The 27,471-nt window shown below is 34.4% G+C and overlaps 1 protein-coding gene across 3 annotated transcripts in view; it reads left to right on the top strand.

Moving 5' to 3' along the window:
• Positions 1 to 27,471, top strand: part of LOC136394607 (cytochrome P450 1A4-like) — a 36,324-nt gene that overhangs the window by 5,621 nt on the left and 3,232 nt on the right. For 2 of the 3 annotated variants that reach the window (XM_066367987.1, XM_066367986.1), the window contains 4 exons: positions 4,903 to 4,992; positions 5,067 to 5,187; positions 8,722 to 8,808; positions 12,365 to 14,969. In XM_066367987.1, coding sequence (XP_066224084.1) covers positions 4,903 to 4,992; positions 5,067 to 5,187; positions 8,722 to 8,808; positions 12,365 to 12,662 — 596 coding nt within the window. In that variant the 3' untranslated portion in view covers positions 12,663 to 14,969. Of the gene's footprint in view, positions 1 to 4,902; positions 4,993 to 5,066; positions 5,188 to 8,721; positions 8,809 to 12,364; positions 14,970 to 27,471 lie in introns of those variants that run through there. The other variant, XM_066367988.1, reaches the window with a different exon arrangement.

Raw genomic sequence — 27,471 nt, 5'->3', positions numbered from 1 at the left:
TTTCACAATTGACCATTTGTATAGTTATCTCACTCTGTATAAATAATTTGACATTCTCCTTTCTTCCCATGTCATTCAGAAAATTCTGTTTTCATCTTAAGAGTAAAGAATTGAGTTAATCATGCTCTCTAGTTCATGTACATGAACATCATTGTTCATGTTGCACTTGACCTTGTTTGTTTGTTTATTACTCATTATCTTTACATCCAGCTTCCAACCCATTGACGTTTATTCTTAATTTGTTTAAAAAAGTTGCTTAAAGTGGTTTTTTTAAATTCTTATAAAACAGGCTTTATATTGCTATGTAATACCGTGTATTCTTATATTATCATGATCTTTAGTTTATGTAAACAACGTTGCTATTTACATGTCAACCTATTTTTTAACATTTTTGGTGAAGCTTTGTATTTTTAAGATCCAATCATGGTTACTGGGTATATTTCTAATTTGCTGCTTCAGTCAGTTGCTTAATACTCCATGGATATATCCCCCACATTTTACCTATCTGTGGTCTCTAGGGTGGACACCTGTCTTGTTGATAGCTCTTATCCTGCACAAATAGTGCAGATATTGGATATTTTGCTAATGCTAAGATTGCCATCTTTGTCCAAATTTTTGCCTCCTTTGGAATTATAGCCTTATGCTAAGAAGCAGGGTTTCTGGGTCACCTATAAAAGGATTCTTGAGTTTCTCATACAGATTACCAAAATCCTATTTAGAAAGATAATCTATACTACTACTCTATTACTCTCATTCTTAAATTTCATATTATGTCATCCTTTTTACCTACCAAATTTTTTATAGTTCCAGTAAGATATGAAACTGAAAGAAGCAAATTCCTTTAGAACCCTGGCCGGCAAAGTGCAGCTCACCAGCCACATGCGGCTCTTTGGCCCCTTGAGTGTGGCTCTTCCACAAAATACCACGTGCGGGTGCTACCTCAATAAGGAATGTACCTATCTATATAGTTTAAGTTTAAAAAAATTAGGCTCTCAAAAGAAATTTCATTCGTTGTACTGTTGATATTTGGCTCTGTTGACTAATGAGTTTGCCGACCACTGCTTAGTATAACAACAACACTAAAATACTGAAGGTGTTTTAGCAATTTTATTTTAGGTAGACTATTTGTCAAACTCATATTTTATTTTCTTTATGTCATATTTATTGGCATCTGGATTCATTTTTTTTCTAAGATCTAATCATCTGTGTTCCTGACCTTTCTTGAAAGCAAAAGGCATGTTTTGATTTGTGTGATTTTTCCTATGCAAATATTCCTGCTCTGACTACCCACATACCTACACACACACACACACACACACACACACACACACATACACACACACAACACTTTGATCATGATTTAAGTTTGATGGACACACTGGTTATTTATCATGCAAATGTGATCATGCTATACTTAGCATTTCTTCTTCCAATTATCTAATGCTAAATACTATTGATAGAACTGGGGAGGACATTTATTTAAAGCCTGAACACCACTGAATATGAAAGACTGGGTGTGTGTGGATGTCATTAACACATCAAATGGGCATTATTTTCATCTTGATTTGATGACTTAATGTATTTCAAAAATATATAATACATAAAAATCCTGTGAAAATCAACAAATATAAAATTTTGTAAATAACAAAAATGACTGGGCTATAGATTAGTGTCACCAGATATGCACACACAGTTAAAAATTGTATGAAAAAAAAATTGTATGAATGTGTGCAAAACAAACAACATTCAGTATAATGCATTACTATATAATGCATTTAATTGCTCATTTTTATTTTGAATTCAAATAAGAGTAATAAAGAAAATTAATAGAATATAAATTTCTACATGTGTCTGTTACTTTTCTAGTGACATGTAATAGAATATTAAAAGAAAACATTTGAACATAAAACCACATATTATAGTAGATAATAGTTACAAACACACTGTTTCATCAGCTTTACCTTATTGTTAACATTTATATTTCAATATTTGATTTTTCAAATTCATTATAGAGATAATTTGACTTCTCCTCTGGATATAGTCAGGGTCTCCCAAAATCATTTCTTATGATTTCAATTTTTAGATAATCTACCAAGATAATATGTTGCTTAAGCCTTGATATGAAAAGCAAAATTTGTGATAATAAATATATGAGTTCTGCTATATATCTAGATAGTCCCAGGTTTTGGATGTAATGTCTATAATTCTACAATGGGCACAATCATTGTCTCTTATGCAGTATTCATGGCTTGCCCTTTTTCTTTTGCTAGAGAATAGAGGCAATATATTTTGCATAGAAGTCAATATTTTCACACCATACTGTGCTCTACTATGGTCAGCAACTTCACTTGGACAACTTACTTTTAGAATAATTTTATTGCAGTATAACGTCATGTTGTAAATTTTGTCACTTGGAAACTAGAAGCTACTGGCTTACTATAGGAGATTTCCTCGTACAAAAGATCTGAAAACCAAGTCTTGAGAAGAGACACTTAGAAAGGAGTATCCTCTGCTCTGCAGTTTTATCTAGATGTATTTTTTTACACATTGAGTTACAAGTTATTTAGCGTAAACAAAGGGTTACATCTCAATGCTTCAGAGCCACCAACCGGAATTTGAGTGGTAGCTTTAGTTCTGTGTGACCCTGGTGAAATAGTTAACCATTTCTGTGTTGCAAGTTTCTCATCTCTGAAGTGAGACTAATAATAGCTCCTATCTCAATGACAATGTAATCAAGTGATCAATGTTTGCTAGCATTGTTTTTGATGTGATAATCATCATCACAGATACCTGGAAAAAAGACATGTTGATTTAAATATTAATTTCTGCAACTAGATTTTATTTTGTAGAAAACAAAAATAGCATCATTAATTTTGACATTTGGATATCACAGAGGTATATTTACAATTAAGACAGGCTAAAAAAGCTTTTTAATGTGGAATTTCTGAGTGTTCATTTTCAGGAAGTGATCACAATTTTGATATAATGTTAAAGTTACCCTTGGAAAAAAAATAACATGTGACATCTTTCTTTGCTTTTATTTTAGATAATGAAAAGAATTTAGTCAATGTTTAAATAATCTCAAAATTGATGATACTTTGTTCAAAGGATGAATTTTTAAACCATAACAAGCACACTAAACATTAGTATTTTAAAATATTGAATGTACTCAATTTTCCATTATGTGCTAATACAAACTTAGGGCTTTTGGGTATAGTTAAGTCTAAGTTTAAGTCCTGACTCCGCCTCTTCTGGTTTGAGTTACTTTGAACAAGACTACTAATGTTCTTGAAACACAGTTTTCTCTTCAGTAAAATTAGCATAATTATATATATAGTTATAGGCTTTGGCCAGTTAGCTCAGTTGGTTAGAGCATCATCTGGAAACAATAACAATTAAGGTTGAGGGTTCAGTCTCCAGTCAAGGCACACACAGGAAGCAACCAATGAATGCACGACTAAGTGGAACAACAAATGAATGCTTCCCTTCCCCCTCCCTTTTCCCCTCCTATCTCTGTCACTCTAAAAATCAATCAATAAATAAAAAAATAAAGCCCTGGACTATGGTTTGGTTGGTTGGAATGTTGTGCCAAAGCACAAAGGTTGCGGGTTCAATCCTTGGTCAGGGCACATACAAGAACAGCTTGATGTTCCTGTCTCTCTGTCTCTCTTTCCCTGCCTCTCTTACATTAAAAAAAAAAAAAAGATATAGATGTAGATATATATCTTGGAACAAAGTAAACTTTTAGTGGCCATTTTACATTTTTATTTATTGATTTTAGTGAGAGAAAAAGAGGGAAAGAAAGAGATAGGAACTGTTCCTATATGAGCCCTGATTGGTTATCTAATCAGCAACCTCTGTGCTTCAGGATGGTAACCAACCAAGCTATCCAGCCAGGGCTATAATTATAACTATTACCACATAGATCATAAGCATTATTATAATAATGTAGTAAATTATTTTCATTATTTTCACTTGTCATAAATAACAACTATGTATTGATTTGATTTGATTTGATTGTGGTTTCAAACCCATAATATTAAATTCATTATCTTAAAACATTTTTAAGTATACAGTTTGTTATATTATATATGTTCACATTGCTGTCCAACAGATCTCTAGTTCTTTTTCAGCTTGCAAAACTGAACTCTATGTCCATTAAACACTGATGCCCACACTGACCCCCCCCAGCCCTTAGCAACTACTTTTTTACTTTCTAATTCTATGATTTAACTAGATACCTTATATGAGTGAAAATCATATAGTATTTTTCTTTTTGTGACTGACTTGTTTCATTTAGCCTAACATCCTCGAGGTTCTTCTATGTTGTAGCAAGTAACAAGATCTCCTTTTTTAAGATGCACAATATTCCAGGGCATACACACACCACATTCTGTTTATCCATGAATCCACCAATGGACAAATGGGATGTTTCCATTTCTTAATTATTGTGAATAATGCTGCAATGTAATTGGATGTACAAATATCTCTTTGAGACCTTGCTTTCAACTTTTTTAGATCTTTTATACCAAGAAGTGAGATTCCTGGATCATATAATCATTAGTGTTAAAATTTTTGGAGGAATCTCCATACTGTTTTCCATAGTGACTGTAACATTTTACTTTCCAACCAGCAGTGCAAAAGGTTTCCAGTTGTCTCCATCCTCACCAGCACTTATTCTTTTATTTTCTCGAGATAATGGCTATCTTAGTGGGTCACAGGTTAAGCCTATACTCTGACACAAATTTTAATGTGTTATAATTACTTTATTGTGGGTTTATTAATTTATAGTTATATTTAGATTATTTTCTCTGGAATCATAGCATTCAAATATGAAGTAAATTGAAGATACCAATTTTGTTAATAATTTTCTCATGACATTTTATCTCATTTCTATTTCAGGGTTTGAAACTGTATCAACATGTCTGTATTGGACCTTTCTTTATTTGATCCACTATCCAGAAATTCAAATCAAAATTCAAGAAGAAATTGGTAACATGCTTTCAGATAAAAATGTAATTCTTATAATTGCCATTATTCTTATTAAATAAAGAAAATTCTTTCAGATAGAAACATTGGGCTGAAACCACCCAGATTTGAAGACAGGAAAATTTTACCCTACACAGAAGCTTTCATAAATGAAATATTCAGACATGCCTCTTTTCTTCCTTTTACTATTCCACATTGGTAAGCATATGATTCTTTTTTTGAAATAGCAACCGATGGTGGGTTGGGGAGAATGAGGGCTCTAAGGCACTAGAATTACTTTAGGTCCTTTAAAATATGTATTATGTTATGTATTTATATATAATTATATATAAATGTTTGTGTTTTAAATCTTATTTTATTTTGTAATTCTCTAATGAAATTTTTACATAGAATAATAACAGCATATTTTGCAAATGTTTTAATAATTAAACTTTGATGTCATTAATTTTCATCTTTAAGGTACTAATTAAGGAGAGAAAAGAATATAGAGGTGCCGAACAATGGATAATACAACCATAATATATTTTTGGTTATAAAATGTCAAACAGAGTCACTTGACTTTCTCCTATGTACCATTTTAGCCACTTACTGATGTGGTTTCATTTTCAGTAGCTTAGAATTTTCTGGGCAATCTGCTAAAGAGGCCAGTGTTGCCAAAATAGATTAAACAGAGTTTCCATTTATAGATACTTGAAAGTTTACTGAACCTTGTACCAGATTCTTCAGCTCACTAATGCATGCCAGTATAGATTAAGTAGGCAAGCTTTATTAAATATGAATGCGGACATCCAAAGTTCTGGTACTTTGAACTATTTTATTCCACACAATTAAAATAAAGAATGAAATTTTTGGTGTTTTTTCTCTTTCCGTCTTTAAATAGTGAGGGAGTGGGAATGTCTCTCATCCTGAGAAGCTGATGTCAGTTGGCTCAGTGGATAGACCATTGGCCAGGCATGCAGATGTCCTAGGTTTGGGCCCCAGCCAGGGCACACATGAGAGGTGACCATCTGCTTCTCTTCCCCTCTTTCTCCTCTTACTCTTCCCCTCTTGCAGCAGTGGTTTCATTGGTTCAAGTGTTGGCCCCAGGTGCTGAGGATAGCTCAGTTGATTTAAGCATCAGCCTCAGATGGGGGTTACCAGGGGGCAGGGTGGGGGATCCTGGTCCAGGAACATGCAGGAGTCTGTCTCTCAATCGTCTTTCCTCTCACTTAAAAAAAAAAGAAAAGAAAAAGAAGAAGCTGATGTAAATATGGTTATTGGCACAGCAGTATATAGAGCCTTCAGCTTTTTTAAAGGGCCAGGCCACTAGCTATACAGAGTCAAGGGGAGACAGTGAGCAACACAGTTAGTGTCCTGTATTTTGTCTCTCTATTTTGCTTTTTGTATCCACACACAATGCTATCTACTCACAGTGATTTCTTTCCTGCAGAGCCTCTTTCTGTTTGAAGTTAATTTTATCTTTAACTTAGTTTTTAGAAACAGGTTTTATTTTATTTTATTGATTGATTAATTTTAGGAAGGCAGAGAGAAGAAAGTGGGTAGAGAGAGTGAAAGAGAGAAAACATTCATTTGTTTTTCCACTTAGCTATGCATTCATTGGTTGCTTTTCTTATGTGCCCTGTCCAGGGAATCAAACCTCCCACAACGTTGATGTTTTGGGACGATGCTCTAATTGACTGAGCTAACCAGCCAGGGCTGGTCCAATTTTTATAGATGCTATTATTCTGTCCCAATGACATTCATAAGGTGACTGGGTTCTTTATGAAACAGTACGCCCTGAAAGCTTTACTAAATAATCAGGAATCAGAGAAGTTCTGCAAAATATACAGGCACTATTTGGAATAACAACAATGATCATATGCTTTGGAGCATCTAAGGACATATTTAACAAGAAACTTTCTCTTAAAACATAGGTGTTCATTGTGTTATTTAAAATAAATAAATTAATTTAAAATAAGAGAGCCAATGCATTGACCAATGATAGTGTGATTCAAACCAAAAATTTTTGCACACACATAAGAAAGATTTTATGTATGTTATTTGGGACTAATTTATTTTTCTATACCTGAAAACTTACTGTTTTTCCATTTTAAAAGGCATGGGATCAAAAAGCAGAAAATATATTAAAATAAAATAAATTTTAAAAAGCTAAATGGAATAATCATAAGTAAAAGAGGCAAAAGTTTTGCTCTTACCCATAACCCACACATATGCACACATACACACACACCAACACAAGACCAAACAAAACTCTAATAAATATTGATTACATATATGTCTCCTAAAATTTATATAAAAAGCCACTTTCATACACAAAGTTTCAGGAATATTTATGGAGAAAGAGAAATCTCACAATTAATGTGTGGATATATTTACTTCTTTAGAATAAATAGTAACTCATATTTTAATAATAGTGAAATCAGATTTACATGATAAGTTTCCATAAAATAGGAGCATATAGCTTTTTATATAGAATTGAATTAGAACAGCTGAATACACAGAGGACATGTGGAATGTATTGAAATAGGCAAGTGACCATGCATAAGAAGAGGTAATCCTCCCCAAAAATCAATCTGTTACTTTTTTGGCATTCCCCTTCATTGGATTATGAGGGTGACCAATAAATAATGTCCATATTATTTTCCAATGTTCAATATCAGTTACAACGTCAGCATAGATCAGACAGAAATTCAAATATGAGCTTTTCTGATGATCAGAGCTAGTTTGCACTGTTTGGCTTAGAGCTGGACCACGTAGCCTTGCTCATATTTCTCATCTAAATTAGACACACTTTTGCCATTCAGTCTCTGGTAAGGTTGGACAACAGCAGTCTCCCCTGGAAGTACAAAATCTGCTTCTTCAAGCTCAAGCCATTGGTGATTATAGATGAGATGTACTTTCTTCAGAAAACCAGAAGTGGCAAAGCCAAATATGTTCAGCACCTTCTCTCAATCTTACCAAATTGAAATGTTGTTGCCACTCCTCTGGGGCAGAGGTCAGTCAGTATGGGAGCCACTGAGGAAGTTAGGGAATGGCATATGGGAACATGACATGATTTTATTTAATCCATGCATAATTACAGAGGTACAAAAGACAAAGATATATAGTTTGCATAAATAAGTTTGAGTATGGGACTAGAAAAGTAGATTATTTGTTTTGAAGACAACTTAAAGATCTTCAACACAAACAATACCATTTCATGCATACGAAATAAAATTATAGAGTAGATACAAGATTTGCCCAATAGTTCACTGTGAGCAGTGTCTAGAGCTCAGATTTCCTAGTTCCAATTTCATTGTTCCTTCTACTAAGTAATAAAAGATACTATGTTTTGTTTTCTTAATTGATAGATAAACATGAAAACATATTGGGTACACAGAAAGTTTTAATAATTTCCTTATAGTTTCCTGATATAGTTGGATGTGTCTACTTATGAGCAACGCTGTTGTAGAAATACTGAGATAAATTTCCACTGGGGTTTTAACTCATAACAATGCCTTAAATATGTTAAGTGCTCAATATGTTTTATAAATACAAGGAAAAGAATAAACTAATTTGATAATAGGTGGAAGATGTGTCAATTAATAAGAGTGAAGATTTATAAAGATTTCATATCATTGTAGTTTTTAAAAAGACATTAATAAATATACTCTATTACCTGTGGGTGGCAGTTTAGAGCTGGGTTGTATGAACTCACAGAAGATGCTGTAATGATGTATCTTGTTTTTCCAGTACCACAAAAGACACTACTCTGAATGGCTATTTCATTCCCAGGAAAACATGCATCTTTATTAACATGTATCAAGTAAATCATGATGAGTAAGTTACTAAAATTATTTCTTGAGGTTAAATATGTTTGGTTGCTTGTTTGCTATTTATTAATAAAGGGAAAGAGATATTCTTTTTAAAAAAAACTTTTAGCCTGACCTGGTAGTGGCGCAGTGGATAGAGCGTTGGACTGGGATGCGGAAGGACCCAGGTTCGAGACCCCGGGGTTGCCAGCTTGAGCGCGGGCTCATCTGACTTGAGCAAAAAGCTCACTAGCGTGGACCCAAGATCACTGGCTCGAGCGGGGGTTACTCAGTCTGCTGAAGGCCCGCGGTCATGGCACATATGAGAAAGCAATCAATGAACAACTAAGGTGTCACAACGAAGGACTAATGATTGATGCTTCTCATCTCTCTTCATTCCTGTCTGTCTGTCCCTATCTATCCCTCTATCTGACTCTCTCTCTCTCTCTCCCTGTAAAAAAATTAAAAAAAAAAAAAAAATAAAAATTAAAAAAAAAAAGCCTCACCTCTGGTGGCACAGTGGATAAAGCATCGACCTGGGAACACTGAGGTTGCCGGTTCAAAACCCTGCACTTATATAGTCAAGGCATATATGGAAGTTGATGCTTCCTGCTCCTCCCCCCCTTTCTCTCTCTCTCTCTCTCTCTCTCTCTCTCCCTCTCTCTCCCTCCCTCCCTCCTCTCTAAAATGAATAAATAAAAATAAAAAATTTTATTTATTCATATTTAGAGAGAAAGGAGAGAAAGAGAGAAAGTGAAAGAGAAGGTGGGAGGAGCAAGAAACATCAACTCCCATATGTGCCTTAACCAGGCAAATGCCGAGTTTTGAACAGGCGATCTCAGTGTTCCAGATAGACGCATTATCCACTGCGCCACCATGTGTCAGGCAAGATACACATTCTTAACTAAATTTAATTCTTTCTATTTCTCTTGAAAGTAGTTAGAAGAAAATTCAGTTTTCTCTCCTCAGTGAAAATGGGCAAGATTCTATCTTAGTACAAATTCATTCAGCACAAAGCCAATTTCAAAAATGGGTTTACTGAAGTGGGGTTGGCCAAGGACTTCATGGACTCACCCTCTGCCTGGGTTATGCTAAGCTGATATTTGAACTGCAGCATGAAATTTTACAACAGAATGCAAAAGACCAAGCAAGAATTTTTCTTCCTTTTTGTTTGTTTGGTTTTCCTCTACCTCAGCATTTAAATCAGTGCCTGGTACATAATAGCCACACAATAAATATATGATAATAAAATATAGCTAGAGTCTGATCCTTAGCTATAAAAGGGAGGGTTGACATAAAGATATCTCACACAGTGAAAGTGAGGATTATGGCAGTGGTAATAAAAATAATAAATGATGTGGCTAATATTTATAGACCTTACTGTGTATTGGGCACAAAAATCTTGAAGTATCTCCTCTGAGCCTCAGTAATAACCCTCCATGGTGGTGCTACCATGTTACCAGTTTTACAGCTGAAGAAACTTTCAGCCAGGTGAAACAAATGGCCTGAGGTCACATGTTCAGCAAGTAGCAGAAACAAGACTCACATTCAGTGTGTATATCCTATCTAATGTAAATTGGATGCTCCATGTGGTTGGGTCTCAATGTCTCCAGTAAACAGGTAATGATTGCATTCTTATTCACTCAGGGGGCTGCATATATAGTGCTCTGTATGGCTTTTTTGTCTTCTCCCAAGATTCCCTCTGATGCTCCAGGATGTTTGGGAGGGAGGTGGCTCTCTTGTGTACTTAACAGCACCTGCAGAACCAGCAACATGGTGGAATAACACTGCATAAACTCTCACTGTAAATTTTATTGTGAGAAAAATTGACACCTCCATTTTTCATACCCAGTGATCATGCTGAATTAAACTAAGCATTTAAAATTCCACTATAAGAAAAACATAGTCAGTGTAAATGCAATGCCATTTTTTCTTAGCTAGCACATCGCCAAGTGTCCTGATAACCTAAGAACATGTTATTACATTGAATACTGAGTACTATTCAAACAAACTATGTTAACGCAGGTGCTTATAAAGAAATTCTGTTTGTGTAGAGACATTTATTTAAGCTAAATTAGTATGTGATTCAAGATTTTATATCATGGGGAAATTAATCCTATGTAGCGAAAACTTAGGTCACAAACTTAAGCATACTGAGCAGTGGAAAATACCGAAAATGAGAGAATTGTCCTTATTGAGGCAGTGAGGAGAGGTCATCTGCATATCTAATTTAGCTCAGTAAACGGAGGACAAGCAGGGCATTGCCCCAATATTGTATACTCTTTCAGTTATAAGATAGAACTGGGAAATAGAAGTTTTTATGTGGAGTCTTCTTATGTTTAAATGTTACCAACAATGAATATTTTTAAAAGATTAGGAGAGCAAAACAAAATTGATTGGAGGACTGAGTGTGATTTGTTGGTCTCTAGGTCTCTGACTTGTGGTGCAAAAAGAAAATAAATTTTCTGCTAGAAAGTGTGACATCGATATACAGAGGCTCAGTTCTTTGGAAACTCAAATGGGTCCCTCATATATGTCGTATTATGTATTAAGAAGCATGCTAGTGCCTGACCAGATGGTGGTGCAGTGTATAGAGCGTCTGCTTGGGACACCAAGGACCCAGGTTTGAAATCCCGAGGTTTCCACCTTGAGCGCGGGATCACCAACTTGAGCACGAGGTCGCCGGCTTGAGTGTGGGATCATAGATATGACCCCATAGTTGCTGGCTTGAGACCAAAGTTGCTGGCTTGAGCAAGGGGTCACTAGCTAGGCTGGAGCCCTCCCCCACCTCCATCGTCGAGACACATATGAGAAAGCAATCAATGAACAACTAAGGTGCCACAACTATGAGTTGATGTTTCTCATTTCTTTCCCTGTCTGTCTGTCTCTCTTGCTCTCAAAAAACAAACAAACAAAGAAAACCCTACAAAAAAACTCAAAAACCAGCATTCTAGTTGTCATAGACAAGATATGGTACCTGAAACAAAAGGTGGAGGAAGAAGAGAGATCCAGATGCTGGGAAACAGCGGGCAACCCCTCAGGGGGTGCTGCTTTCTGGTGACTTGGCTGCTCTCTGTGGTGACTCTCAAAGGCCTTGTTCTAGACTTATTTGTAACAGGGTAAGAGGTGTGGCTCACTTTGCTTAAGGCAAAAAAAATTGAATATTTGTTCCTTTTATTTACACCAAAATTTTGGGAAATTTTTTATGATAATATTGCAGAACTCTTCATTTAAAATCATAAAAAATTGAAATAAGTTTCCAAGTATTCATTTTTTAATAAAATGTGATTTTGATGAAAACTAAGAATCATTGTACTAATTCTTTATGGTAACTAAACATGTCAATAAATTGAAGAATTTTAAAGACATAAATTCATAATAATGATATACTGACATAATTATATATGGCAGTGAGGAATGTATGAATATTCAAACATACAGATTATATAAAATCTCTAAAGGATATTCCAAACTTGAACAAAACATTTTATGTAAAAAAAAAATTATCATGGGGAAATTAGAAAGAAGGAAAAAATGATAAAATAATTTATTTTTTAAATGTATCTTTTGTCTATTTTATACAGAACGATCTGGGATAATCCCAGTTTATTTAGTCCTGAGAGATTTCTAAACGAAAACAGGGAACTGAATAAAAGTCTTGTTGACAAGGTTCTGATATTTGGAATGGGAATCCGGAAGTGTCTTGGAGAAGATGTTGCACGAAATGAGATATTCATTTTCATCACCACAATTCTGCAACAGCTCAACCTGAAGAAATGCCCTGGAGCCGAGCTGGACCTGACGCCCAGGTATGGGTTAGCCATGAAGCCCAAACCGTACCAGCTCCTGGCAGAGCCCCGCTTCGGCAGTAGTGAATCTTAGATTCTCAGCCTGATGATGGGTTTCTAATATAAATCATAAAAATAATGTCATGCAAATTCATTTAATAAGCAATTTAAAGATTGTACCTTAAGCTATGCTCAATGTTCAATTCTTTGTCTATCATCCTAATATAAGAAGTGTTTTATTAAAAAGCGTGTGGTGTAGCCTCTTAATGCTATTTTAAGATAATAATAAAGTGTGATTTAATGCAGGGGGTTTAAACCTACATCTCATGTGGTGGCGTCCCAGGTGCCACTGTAAATATGAAAGGAAAGGAAAAAGTGAGTGGTGGATTGAGCAAGCAGGTAAGGAGGCTCTGTCTACCTTCCTTTACATCAGCTCCAGAACACAGATATGTTTATATTGGTTTTAAATACAGGGTTCAGAATAAGAGCAAGGTTCTGTGTTAAATATGTTTTTTTTTTCCAGTGAGAAAATAGGTATTCAAGAGGTCCAGAGAAGAGAGCCAGAGTGGCTTAGAACAGAATAAAACATATCACAGTGGTACCAGATGAGCTGAGTTAGTTTTAGAAAAGTAGAGAAAAGACATGAGGGAGAATTTCTTCAAAAATCTGTTTTTATATCAGCTCTTACATTTTCTGTACTAAGGATTTAACTTCAGGGCAAACTGGTGTTTTTACAATACTACCAGTTTCTTTTGACACCTACTAAAAATACATATGTATTAGCCTGTTAGGGTTGCCATAACAAAATAACATAGTTTGTGAGGCTTCAACAACAGAAATTTGTTTTCTCACAGTTCTGGATGCTGGAAGTTGAAGATCAAGATGTCTGCAGGGTTAGTTTCTCCCAAAGCCTCTCCTCTTTTGAAGGGCACTTTATCGTCATGTCTTTACATGACCTTTTCTCTGTGTGCACAAACCCCTGTGTCTCTGCTTTAACTTATAAGGACAGCAGTCCTATTATATTGGAGCCTCATCCTACTGGCTTTGTTTTAACTTATCTCTTTTAAGACCTTATCTACAAATACAATTTTATTGTGAAGCACTGAGGGTTAGTACTTCAACAAATGAATTTTCGATATGGGAGAAGGCCACATGCAGCCCATAGCAACATGAAAAAAAGATAGTAAATATTTAAAAATGTTATCAACACAGTACCCAGTATTGTCTGTGTTTCTTAAATTAAATTTGTTAATGAGCTAAGGTATATAAGGGACATAAAACAGACAGTGAAAGACCATGTATTTCAGACTGAAGCTTTAAGGAGAGTTACATTATTAAAAACTTAGGAACCAAGCTGATAGATAAAAGCATATCTGAGGTCTAATTAAAATGGAAGAGCAGTTAAGAAGAGAGAAGGCTCTAGATCAGTGGTAGTCAACCTGGTCCCTACCACCCACTAGTGGGCGTTCCAGCTTTCATGGTGGGCGGTAGCGGCGCAACTAAAGTATAAATAAAAAGATAGATTTAACTATAGTAAGTTGTTTTATAAAGATTTATTCTGCCAAACAGTGAAAACCCGACATAAAGTACTTGGTAAGTAATTATTATTATATGCTTTAACTTGCTGTAACTCTGCTTTATAAATTTTATAAAGTAAAGTTAATTTCCTACTTTATAAATCACCATTTCACTGTGGAACCGGTGGGCGGTTAGAAAATTTTACTACTAACAGAGATACAAAAGTGGGTGGTAGGTATAAAAAGGTTGACTACCCCTGCTCTAGATAATGACTATGCTGACAAGGTTGCAGCAATAGAAGCAGAGAAATTGAACAATTCAGAGACACTGAGAATTAAAATCCAGAAATCAGGACTGAGTCTTTCTTTTCAAAAATAAATAAACTCAGCATTATCCTTGGGAATAAACAAATTGGATTGCTAGTCCACTTTTTGTGAAGGTTTTGAAATTGTTTATATTATCTCCATGACAGTGTATCAAATGGAAACTATTTTTGCCTTTTTTCCCTGTAGGAAACTTTCAAGTCTTCTGTATATTTAATAATAATGGGTATGACTAGAACACTAAATGAATTTTGTTATCTATTGACCTGGTATTTATTGTCTTTAAAAAATTGTATTTTTCGAATCTCTTTTAACATAAACATATATGATTTGGTACCTTTATATTAACACATTTTATTGTAAAATGCTGATTTTCACTTTTACTATGCTCTTGAAGAACAATTAAATGGTATATTACTGAGCTTTTTGTACAATTCATAAGTTTTGCATTTTATGTATTTTTAGAAACACGAACAAGAATAAAATAGGAAATGTAAAAAAGCAAAGTAGGAGTCACTTTTTGTCATTTAATAGGTAGGAATAAATTATTTTTAAATACATGTATTTGTTTATCCTGAAGTACTCATTTATTTTATAAAATATAATCAGAAACAAGACAGTGTACCAAAATGTTATAAATAACTTATGTTAACATAAACACTTTAAATTATTAGCTGGAAACAACACACAAAATTCATTATGACCATAGAGCAGAAGATAATATATGAATATATGCATCAGTGATAAATCAAGATGAATTAAGTCCTTAAAATCATTGTATATGAAATTTTAAAAAAAAGTTATATTAGATATTTTGCTACACACAAGTATATATGACTACTTTTAAATCCTTGTCCTCCTTATAGCAATAGCCCCTTGGGCTCTTGGTAATATCATGAAGATGAAGACCACCCTAGAAACATTATCTGCTGAGTTATGCAAGTGGGATGCAATGTGTCTGGTCCCAGGTACCCTTCAAAGAAGAAAACTTGCACTAAAATTTATAAAAAACATTTATATATTCCCACATTGCAACTCTCTAACTTCTTGCCAATTAAACCTGTAATTCAGATGTGATATCAATCCACATGACAGAATAAGAAATCAGAACCATTTTTTAGAGGCAGAAGAGATGTTTTGGATTCTACTATCTACATAATTATTAATTAGGCTATAAAATCTATGGGTACTCCAGGCCTCCAGAAGGGTGGATACGTAATATGATTTTTCAGATTCACACAACAGTTCTCCACAAAATCTAAAACTTGTACTTTAAACAAACAAAAACACTTACTGTATCTACTTGAATCAGAAAAGCTAAAATGGAGCTGTTTTATGGCTTAGCAGGCTATAATAACAAATTCCCCATGAGGAATGAACCATTGCACTTTCTCTTTAGATAAAAATAAAATGCAGGATGCAAACCACTGATTCTCTCTGACACACATTTTTAACACTGAAAAAAAATCTATATAAATAAAAATCATAAAATTTATAGGTCTCCTTCCATCCTCCATCATGTTGTTTACAAAGAATAGTTTATCTGAATTCAACATGACAAGCAGGCCCCACCAGTAGTAAACTACATGCTACCCCTGTGGACAGAAGCATATTGTATGAATGAATTTTCCAGCTAGATGAGATGATCAAGTTCCAAAATGCTCAGATCAATGTATCTTAATAAAAGTCTTTCTGAGTTGTTGATGTTTTAAAATGCATTTACTAAACACAATTTTATCTTTTTCAGACTGTATGGTGACAGTTATTTCTAAATTTACTGCACAGGGCTGTACTCATCTGCTGGACTTTTGATCACATCCTCCATTTCTGCCCCAGTGTCTGGTTTCATTCCTTATTTCAACATGGACTTCCCTACTCTCTATGAGCTCCATGAATGCAGGGACAAGTCTGTTTGGCTTCTAAGTATCCCCAGTGTCCAGCACTATTTTAGGCATAGAGCAGAAATTCAATAAGTGGTTGTTCAGTAAATGTGGAAATGAATTAATGATTAAATGAATGGGTCTAGTGGGAGGGCAAGAAAATCTTTAGCAAAAGAAAGTGTCTGAGATTTTCTAGTGTGGATAGTATTCCTGGCATCTCTGCTTATATTTAGATTTTTACCATATTGCCTACATCTCAGGCTGAAAATCTATTTGGTCTTCTACTTGTTTAAGCTATAAGATTCAGATCTCATTAAATAAACCCTTAATTTTTTTTTATTTAGCTGATATATTTGTGGCACCAGACTCCAGCTGGAAATTAACCCCCTAGTTCTTTCCCCAGGACCACTGGCAAAGCGTGTGTTAGGCATTTGTAAATTTTGCAAGAGCAACATCTGAAAAGTCATTGTGCTTCTCCCACTTTGACCTCTTCATCTTGCCAACACACATGCATATCAGCAGCTGACTTTGCCATTGTCTTCATGAGGAACATTTGTTGTCTAATGGCATCTGTCACGTCTGCCTACTCTGACAGAGAGAAGAACTTTCACCCTGTAATGTTCACATCCAAGTTTGGGTTTTGAGGGCTTACCTATTTTTCAATGGCATAACAGAGAATAGTAATTCTGAAGAAAGCTTTACTTGAAGGTTTGGGGGATATTAGAAGGGAATACACATGCACCAAAAAAATCATGTCCTGTCACTGCGTAGCCCAAGGTATCCCCAGGACCACATAAGCTCCCTGTGACCAGGTACAGTTCCTCCATCCTATACCTATCCCACTGTTTCAATCTCCATTAGAACTGTTCACTCCAGCTTTTGAAAACTCTTGGGCTGGTAAAACAAAGAAACAAACTAATGTTCTCTCAGTCCTGGAGAGGCCATTTATCTTCTGACTAATACTCCAGGTATAACTTGGAATTATCATTTTTTACCCTAAGGTTAACCTTTTCCAAGGATGACAAAGTGAAAATTAACTTCATTCAGGATAAATATTAAGACCAAACAGGAGAGAAACCTGGTTTTATAATATAACAGATATTATTTATTGCTTTCTAAAATCTGGGCTATATATTCTTATTCATCTTCACCGTGCTTAGAGAAGCAAATATTTAATCTTGATTTGTTAAAAATCTCTCAAGCTACCTCTGTTTCACTGCCAAGACAAAAGCCCTAAAGTCTTTGAATATCTTTTGTGTCTCAGGCAATGTAGTAGGCATTTTGAAATTATTAATTCTGACACAGATCATGGAATAGGTATTAATACCACGATCACCTGCTGAAAAGAATTTAATCCAGGAGGAATATCTGTATTAAACTCAATCCAAAGCTCATATTGTTTCCATGATGGTAATGGTTTTAGAGCATATCTCTTAATTCAAATGAAATTTTGATAACATCTGAATATATAAAGTTATTTTTCTAATTGAAGTAAGGATGAAGAGCTTAGAACTTTGCCTCATTCCCCCATCCTTAGCCCCAGAAGTCTAGAAGCAATATACATCAGTAGGATGGTTCTAGGAAAATTGGCTAATATATAAAAATTAATTTAAATATGCCCCAAGGTACATCATTGAGAAAATAAGTTTTATATAGATTAAAGAATAAATGAGAAAATCTAGATGTTGAAATGTTTAGAAGAAAATATGTTTAGAGCACTGAGAAAAAATTTCTTGGCCCTGGCCAGCTAGCCTAGTTGGTTAGAGTGTTTTTCTGATATTCCAATGTTGCAGGTTCGATCCCTGATCAGAGCACATGCAAGAATCAACCAATAAATGCATAATAAATAGAACAACAGATCAATATTTCTCTCTCCCTTTTCTTCTTTCTCTAAAATCAATAAATAAAATATTTTAAATGTTTTTTAAGATTTTCTAAACAAAACAGAAAAATACAATCCATAAGAAAATTTTTAATTCATTTACTACATTGAATTGAAAATATCTGCTCAACAAAAGCTAAATAAACAAAAGTTAAAACAAGACATTAAGTGGGAAAGAATAGTGACAACACCTATAACAGAGAAATAGTATCCAGAATTAAAAAGAATTTATCCAAATCCATATGAAAAAGATAATTGGCATCCCTATCTTCAAAATATGCAGTTTATAATAGGTAGAAACATGAAGGGCCAACAAACATGAAATAATCAGTAAAGTAACAATTAAATCAAACTAAAAAGCCATTTCACACATAGGAGACTGGTAACATTTTAAATGTCTGACAATACAAATGTTAGTGAGTATTTGGAGAAATGAGAATATGCATTCACTCTTTTTTAAATTGATTTTAGAGAAAGAAAAGAGAGAGAGAAAGGGAGAAGCAGGAAATATCATAGTAGTTGCTCCTTGTATGTGCCTTGACCTGGCAAGCCTGGGATTTCAAACAGGCGACCTCAACATTCGAAGTCAATGCTTTATAAACTGCACCACCACATGTCAGGCTGCATTCACTCTTGTTTGCAGTGTAAATGGTACAACCAATGTGGAATTTGGAAATTTTAAATAAACCATTTGGAAAATTTTATTATACTTAAAGATGCAGCTACTTGATATTCAGCAACTTTATTAGAGAAATTCTCACACACTCATAGAAAGCATCCATTGGGGATGATGTCAAAGCAATTGCTTGCCATATTTGCTTTACTCTTATTTTATAATAGTTTTCCATTCAAGAATTAAAAAGATAGATTACATATTGAGCCACAAATCTAACCTCAACAAATTCAAAATATTGAACTTATACCAAGCTTATTCTCTGACCATAAGACTTTGAAATTAGAATTCCACTGCAAATAAGAAGTAAAGAAACTCCCAAAAATGTAAAAATTATATAACATACTTCTAAAAAAAGACAGGGTTAAAAAAGAAATGAAAGCATAGTTCAGAAGATATATACAGACAAACAAGAATAATAACATGACATATCAAAACTTCTGTGATGCAGGGAAAGCAGTAATAAGAGGGAAGTTTATATCATTCAGATTAATAACAAGAAACAGATGAGATTCCAAGTAAACAATCTAACATTGCACTTGAAAGAACTAAAAAAAGAACAAAAGTAACCCAAAGTCAGCAGAAGAAAGGAAATAGTAAAAATTAGAGCAGAATTAAATAAAATAGAAAAAATTAATACAACAAAGAGCAGGTTCTTTGTAAAGATCAATAAAATTGACAAAATCCTGGCTAGACTCACCAAGGAAAAAAGAGGAAGGACTCATAAAAATAAAATCCAATATGAAAGAAGAGAAATTACCATAGACATTGTAGATATACAAAGGATCATACTAGAGTACTATGAAAGATTATATGCCACCAAATTCAACAATCTAGAAGAAATGGATAAGTTCCTAGAACTATACATGTTTCCTTGACTGAGTTATGAAGAAGTGGAAAATCTAAATAAAACCATAAGCAGGGAGGAAACATAAACACATATCAAAAAGCTTCCCCAAAATAAAATTCCAGGACCAGATTGCTACACTAGTAAATTCTACCAAACATTCAAAGAAGATTGGGTACCAATCCTTCTCAAAATCTTCCAAAAAATAAAAAAAAAACAGAAATATTTTTAATACATTTAATGAGGCTAGCATAACACTGATACCAAAATCTGACAAGGACAAAACTAAAAAAAAAAAGAACTATTGACCATTATTTCTAATACAGATGCAAAAACCCAAAACAAAATACTAGCAAATTGAGTACAAAAATACATTTAAAAAATAATACATCACAAGCAAGTGGCTTTCATTCTTGGAGCACAAGGGTGGTTGAACATATGTAAATCATTCAAAGTAAATCAATGAAATATACCACATCAATAAAACAAAGGACAAAAATCAGACAATTTTATCAATAGATACAGAAAAGACATTCAATAAAATACAACATCTATTTATGTTAAAACACTCAATAACATGAATATAGAACTAAAGTACCTCAACATAATAAAGGCTATATAGGACAAACCATCAACCAATATTATACTAAATGGTGAAAAACTGGAAGCTTTTTCTCTAAAATCAGAAACAAGACAAGGTTTCCCACTTTCTCTACTCTTATTCAACATAGTACTGGAAGTCTTAGCCAGAGCAATCAAACAAGAGAAAGAAATAAAAGGCATCATATCAGGAAAAATGAAGTGAAGGCACCACTTTCTGCAGATTGCATGATCTTGTATACAGGAAATCTCAAAGACTCCACTAAAAACTACTAGAAACAATAAACCAAACCAGTAAAGTCACAGGATACAATATCAGTATATAAAAGTCTACTGCTTTCCCTTTGCCAATAAAAAACTTCAGAAAATGAGTTAAAAATAATAATTCCTTTTACAATCACAACACACACAAATATATTAAATACCTAGGAATAAACTTAACAAAGGATGAGAAGGACTAAAAACTACAAAATATTATTGAAAGAAATTTAAAAAGACACAGTGGAAAGGAAAAGTATTCCATGTTTATGGATCCGAAGAGTCAACAATTAAAATGGCCATATCACCCAAAGCAATGTACAAATTTATGCAATCCCCATTAAAATCTCAATATTACTTTCTAAACTGATGGAACAAAAAATCACTAGATTTGTATGGAACTACAAAATTTTCCAAATAACCAAAGCAATCCTGAGAAGAAAAACTGAGGCTGGAGATATCACAATATCTGACATCAAATTGTACTAGAGCCACAATAATCAAAACAGTGTGTTATTGACAGAAAAACAGACATATAGACCAATTGAATCAAGAGCCCAAATATAAAACCACATATATATGGTGGTTCATCTTCAACAAAGGAGCCAATAACACAAAAGGGAGGAAAAAAAAAGCCTCTTCAATAAATGGTGCTGGGAAAACTGGAAAACCACATACAAAAGAATGAAACTTAATTACATACAGTTTGTCCCCCTGCACAAAAATCAATTCAAAATGGATCAAAGACCTAACAATAAGATTTGAAACAATAAATTACATTAAAAAATATAAGTGGTAAACTTATAGACCTTAGCCATAGAGAAATTATGTGAATTTTACCCCAAAGGCAAAAGTAAATGAAAGGAACTATATCAAACTAAAATGCTTCTGCACAGCAAAAGAAGCTGACAAAAAGCAAAAGGCAGCCAATCAAATGAGAGATGATATTTATAAACAAGAACTCCCATAAGGGGTTAATATCCAAAATATATTAAGAACTCACAAAGCTCAGCAACAAACAAGGAAGCAATCCAATTAAAAAATAGAGAGAGGACCCAAACAGACACTTCCCATGAAGACATAAATAACAAATAGATATATGAGAAGATGCTCATCTTCCCTACTAGAAAAATACAAATCAAAACATCAATGAAATATCACCTTACACCTGTTAGATTGGCTGTTATCAACAAGACAGGTAATAACAAGTGTTAGAGAGGCTGTAGGCAAAAAGCACTCTTTCAGAAAGGGAATGTAAACTACAATAGTACAACCATTATGGAAGAAAATATGGTGGTTCCTCAAAAAAAATAAGAATAGAACTTTCATATAGCCCAGCAATCCCTCTACTGGGCATCTATCCAAAAAGTTGAAAACGTTGGTACACAAAGACACATGCACTCCCAAGTTCATCGCAGTATTACTCACAGTGGCTGAGTTGTGGAAACAAACAAAGTGTCCCTCGATAGAGGATTGGATAAAGAAGAAGCGGAATATATCTACACACACACACACACACACACACACACACACACACACACACACAATGAGATACTACTCAGCCATAAGAAATGATGACCTATTGCCATTTGCGACAACATGGATGAACATTGAGAACATTATATATATATGCAGTGAAATGGTAAATCAGAAAAAACTAAGAACTATGTGATTTCACATTTAGGTGGGAAATAAAAACTGGCTCACTGACATAGATAAAAAGTAAAGTGGTTACCAGGGGGAGGTGCGTAGCGGGAGGGGTGTAAAGAGAGACAAATATAAGGTGACAGAAAATGATTTGACTTTGGGTGATGGGCACACAACACAATCAACAGTTCAAATGCTATAGAAATGTTTACCTGAAACCTATGTGCTCTTATTGATTAATGTCACCCCCGTTAAATTTAATTTTCTGAATAAAAAAAAAATGATAAATTAAAAAATGTGCATTGTCTAAACACCTTTCTTTTTTTGTAATACTGAAAAAATGGAGACAACTGAATGCTCATAAACAAGATACTAGATATATGTAATTATGTTGTATTCATATAGTAGAATACTCAGGTATACTACTGTTACACAAATCAACATGCCTAAACCTTCAAATCATGTTCAGTAAAAAAAAAAATTGCATCACATGGTGCATTTCATGCAAGGCATTATTTATATAAATAGTTTTAATAAATGAAAAGTACTGCTGTATATTGTGGCTGCAAGCATATATAGTAACAGTATATCCACATCCATTGAAATAACAAACACAAAAATCAGTATTCTGTGAATTGTGTATTTATGCTTTCTGAATTCTTAAAAATATATAAATACTTAAATAGAAAGTGTGAGATATAACAGGTAAGTAGAATGCTGATAAAAGCATAGTTTTCTTAAAATTTTAGTTTTGATGTATGCTCTAGATATAGTATTGCATTTATTTGAGCTTAAAAATTCCCTCTTCTTCTGTTAACTCATATAAAGGGTAAAGAAAAATTTAAGGATGGCAAGTATTTACTATAAAATTCATAGTTTTGATCTAGAGAGAGAATAAATCTTGAAATTTTTCCACTAGTCCCTGGCCAGTTGGCTCAGTGGTAGAGTGTCTGCTCGGCATGCAGATGTTCCAGGTTCAATTCCCAGTCAGGGCACACAGGAGACGCAACCTTCTGATTCTCCACTCCTCCCTCTATCCCTCCTCTCTCTCTCTCTCTCTCTCTCTCTGTTGTTCTCCTGCATCGTGGCTCAACTGATTTAAGCAAGTTGGTCCTGGGCCCTGAGGTTGGTCCCTGTAGCCTCTGCCTAAGGCAGTAAAAAAAATGACTCCATTGTTGAGCAATGGAACAAAGGCCAGAAATAGGCAGAACATCGCCCCCTAGTGGGCTTGCCAGGTGGATCCCGGTTGGGGTGCATGTGAGAGTCCATCTCTCTGCCTCCCCAACTCTCACTAAAATAAAAAAAAAATAATTAAATAAATATATAAATAAAATAAATTTTTTGACTAGACAACTGTGAGTTAAAATATGAGATTATAAAAGTTCTGTATTATTTAAAATTAAACAAATGTTGACAACTGAGAATAAAGAAAGAGAAACAACTTTGTATAAAATGTTAAAAGTCTGGGATTAGTCATTGATTTATTAAGAAGCTCTACACATCTACAGAAAACTATTTAATTTTTATAAATGTTTTCAGGTGTCTACTCTAAGCCAGACACTTTAGACGCTAGATATGAAAAAATGACTAAAATATTATCTCTAATTTCATTAGTTCTTCAAAAGGAGAGGCAAATAATGATAATTGTGTGTGTGTGTGTGTGTGTGTGTGTGTACACAATATGCAATTTTCTTTTTTTGTGAAAGTCTTTAAGAGGGTGAATGATTTTTTTGGATCAAGAATATATTTGTATAGCTCTGCCAATGTACCTTTTTGCACAGCTGGTCACTCTTCTAAAGAATTTTTATTCTTTGATTCTTCTGAGCCAATTTGACCTATTTTGCACTATTTTTTAACATTCTTTTCTAAGTGGTCTTCACTGGGTTTCAGTGTACCTCTTACTCTTCTGCCTTATAGTTTGACTTTCATCTATCTGTTTAGAATTGCCAAGAAATTGTGCTATCTCAGAATAAGAAAGAACAGAGCAATTCAGATATTCAGCGCGATGGGAAGCGAGTTGAACACCTTTGGAGGGCAGAACTTCTATTGTCTTAGCAGTGCTTGCTTAGCTTTCTAGTGTCTGGAATGTAAAGTTATTCAACAGATGACTCATACTCATATTCAAAGTATTTATTGGCAATCTACTTCATTAGGCTTCTGTGGGCTAAGGTTTTCCAAAGTTTAAATTGCTGTGGGTGGGGAAGTGATTTTACAAGATGATATCGTTTTAGTTAACAGTATTCTTCTCTACTTAATTCACAAAACTGGGAAATGAAGCCAAGTGTATAAAAACTGTTTTTTGGAACAAAAGCAATAATGGCCTTTGGTTTTGAAATAAGTATCAAAGGTTGTGTTTTTCTTAGCCTCTTGGACAAGATTTATACAAACCCAATTACCCTATATATGGAAAACTGCTGTTTGCTTTTTAGTTTAAAAGTTTTAAAAACTAACCTCTCCATTTAATGAAAGTTACCTTGCTCACTCCTTCCCACTACCTTCTGTTCTATACTACAAAGGTTTGTCAGAAACTATTTATTAAAATATTTTTATAAAAAGTGCACCAAGTTTGATGAATTTTTACAAACTGAACACGATCAGCATCTTATAACACCTCCACCTTTTCAGGCCCCCTTCCCATCTCCAAACTGTGCCCCAAGGATAACTGTTAGCCTGACTTCCAATGCCCTAATTTGGTTTGTCTAATTTGAATTTTAAACAAGGGTATAAAACAACTTGTACTCTTTTGTGCTAGACTTCTTTTGTAACATATTGTGCTTGTAAGATTACCCACATTTATTTGTAAGATTGATCCATGCTGTGTGTAATTATTTCACTCATTCTCATTGCTACAGCATTCCATTAGGGGAATATACCACAATTTATTAATTTATTGTGTTGGTAGAAGCCATTTGAGTAGTTATTACTTTGGGTATGTTATAAATAATGCTGCTATGAACATTCCAGTGTCCATCTTTTGGTGAATGCATGTACATTTTTCTGTTAGTCATTTAAATGTCAGACTGTCATGACTGTGTCATAAAACTCATATGTTTAACTTTAGATCTTCCAACTAGTTTTCCAGCATGGTTATACCAATTTATAGTTTTGCCAGGAAAGTATAAGAGTTCTCTTGTTTTTTCACATCCTTTCCATCAGTTGGTATTTTCTACATTTTTGTTTTAGCCATTGTAATAGAAAATTAGCCCTTATTAAAGAGACAGATGGTCAGAAACATCCCTGGCCTGTTACCTTAAGTGAACTTGATTTTGGCCATGCTAGTTAGGTAGTTTATTCTTTCCTAATGAAATGAATCTAGGACAGACTGAGTGCATTCATCCACTGAAATCCTTCAGAAGTGAATGATCTCCCAATCCTCTGCTACCTCTCGCAAATACAGTACCACAAATGATCTGGCTCACAGATACCATGGCCTCCTGAGAAAGCAGTTTTTGTCAAGACAATCTTTTTCTAATTTTCTTCAGAAAAGATGCTACAGGATTTCCCCCATTAATCAAAACAATTTTTGCTTTCAAAATATATCTGTTATTACAATGTCTATGGTTTGTTTATAATTTTGGAGATGGTCTAGAAGTGGATTTTCTATCTGTTTATCTTGTGTCATATGTCTTTTTTTCCCCCACATTCTACTTGTCCTTGCAATAGTTTAGACTAAGGCACAGTGTGTTCTCTCTACTGTCACATTTCTAGAATTCCTTCTTGGTCAAAGTGAAAGTCTCTTGACCCTTCCAAACTTTGTCTTTCTCAGGAGAAAAGAAAATCCAGGGGAGAACATTTTGAAATATTATTATTTTCCATTGCTTGTATGTTTTATTTACTCTATTTCACTCTCTATACAATATCTGTTAACTAATACCATTCTGTTCATTATTTACTTATTTTAAAATAAAGAACTGGGATAATATTTCTTAATTTTCACCCCAAATGCCTCCCCCCTTCTCCCTATCCCCTCAACATCTCTCTTGCCTCCCTCCCTACAGCTCCCTCCCCCCTTCCCTTCATGTTTATCCCATCCTATCATCCCCTTTCCCTCTGTCCTCTTTTCCTCTGGTCCCTTTGATCCCTCCTCTGTCTCAGCTCCGTTCCTCAGTTCTCATTGTCCCTTGGATTCCTCAAATGAATGAGGTCATATGATATTTTTCTTTCTCTGCCTGGCTTATTTCACTCAACATAATAGTTTCCAGGTCTCTCCATATTGTTGCAAAAGGTAATATTTCCTTCTTTCTTATAGGCCCATATCATTCCATAGTATATATGTACCACAGCTTTTTAATCCACTCGTCCACTGACAGACACTTGGACTGTTTCCAGATCTTTACTATTGTGAACAATGCTGCCATAAACATGGGGGTACATTTCATTTTTTCAGTCGGTGATATTGTGTCCTTGGGATATATTCCTATAAGTGGGATGGCTGGGTCAAAGGGCAGTTTCATTTCTAATTTTTTGAGGAATCTCCATACTGTTTTCCACAGTGGCTGCACCAGTCTGCATTCCCACCAGCAGTGCAGGAGGGTTCCCCTTTCTCCACATCCTCGCCAGCACCTATCGTGTGTTGTTTTGTCAATGAGCACAATTCTGTCTAGTGTAAGGTGGTATCTCATTGCATCCTGCTTTTAATTCTTTCCACTGTGGTCTTCATTTCTGATATTGTATTTGTCACCTCCTACTGATTTTTTTTTAATATTTCAATGTTCTTTTTATACTTGCTATCTCTTTATTTAGGTGTTTGTAATGACCATCCACTGTTGATCTAAGATTCCTAAGCATTCTAACAATCATTATTCTAAACTCTGCATCCAGCAGTTTGGTTATTTCCATATCACTCAGTTCCTCTCTAGAGATTTCTCTTGTGGTTTCATTTGGATTGCACTTTTCTGTCTTCTTATTACGTCTGTGTGTTTGGGTGTGTTATTTGTAGGGCTAGTTGAGTCTAGGTTTGGTGTTGTCTGCCTCCAATTTTCAATTGTGTTATTTCTAGGTCTTCTTGGGTTGGCATCAGCGGTTGTTTGTAATCCACTGCCAAGTTTGGCTTTTTTAGTAGAGCTGCTTTGAAGTCTTGATTTGTTTGTTTTCTTCTGAGTTATCTCGGTGGAAGTCTTGTTTACTGATCTCAGCAGGGGGCTTATTTGAAACTGTATCAGGAATGTGGTGGCCGTAACCTGAGTCTCTGAAGGCCTGATCTGCCAGTTACTCTTTCTGGGGGCAGGGTGCTTTCTCTGCTTCAGTAGGAGGAGGTATATCTCAGATCTCCATG

The sequence above is a fragment of the Saccopteryx leptura genome, chromosome 2 (genome assembly GCF_036850995.1).
Source record: "Saccopteryx leptura isolate mSacLep1 chromosome 2, mSacLep1_pri_phased_curated, whole genome shotgun sequence".
In the NCBI taxonomy this organism is placed as follows: Eukaryota; Metazoa; Chordata; class Mammalia; order Chiroptera; family Emballonuridae; genus Saccopteryx; species Saccopteryx leptura.
The sequence above is the reverse complement of the archived record's forward strand: the minus strand, read 5'-3'. Positions and strand labels throughout refer to the sequence as shown.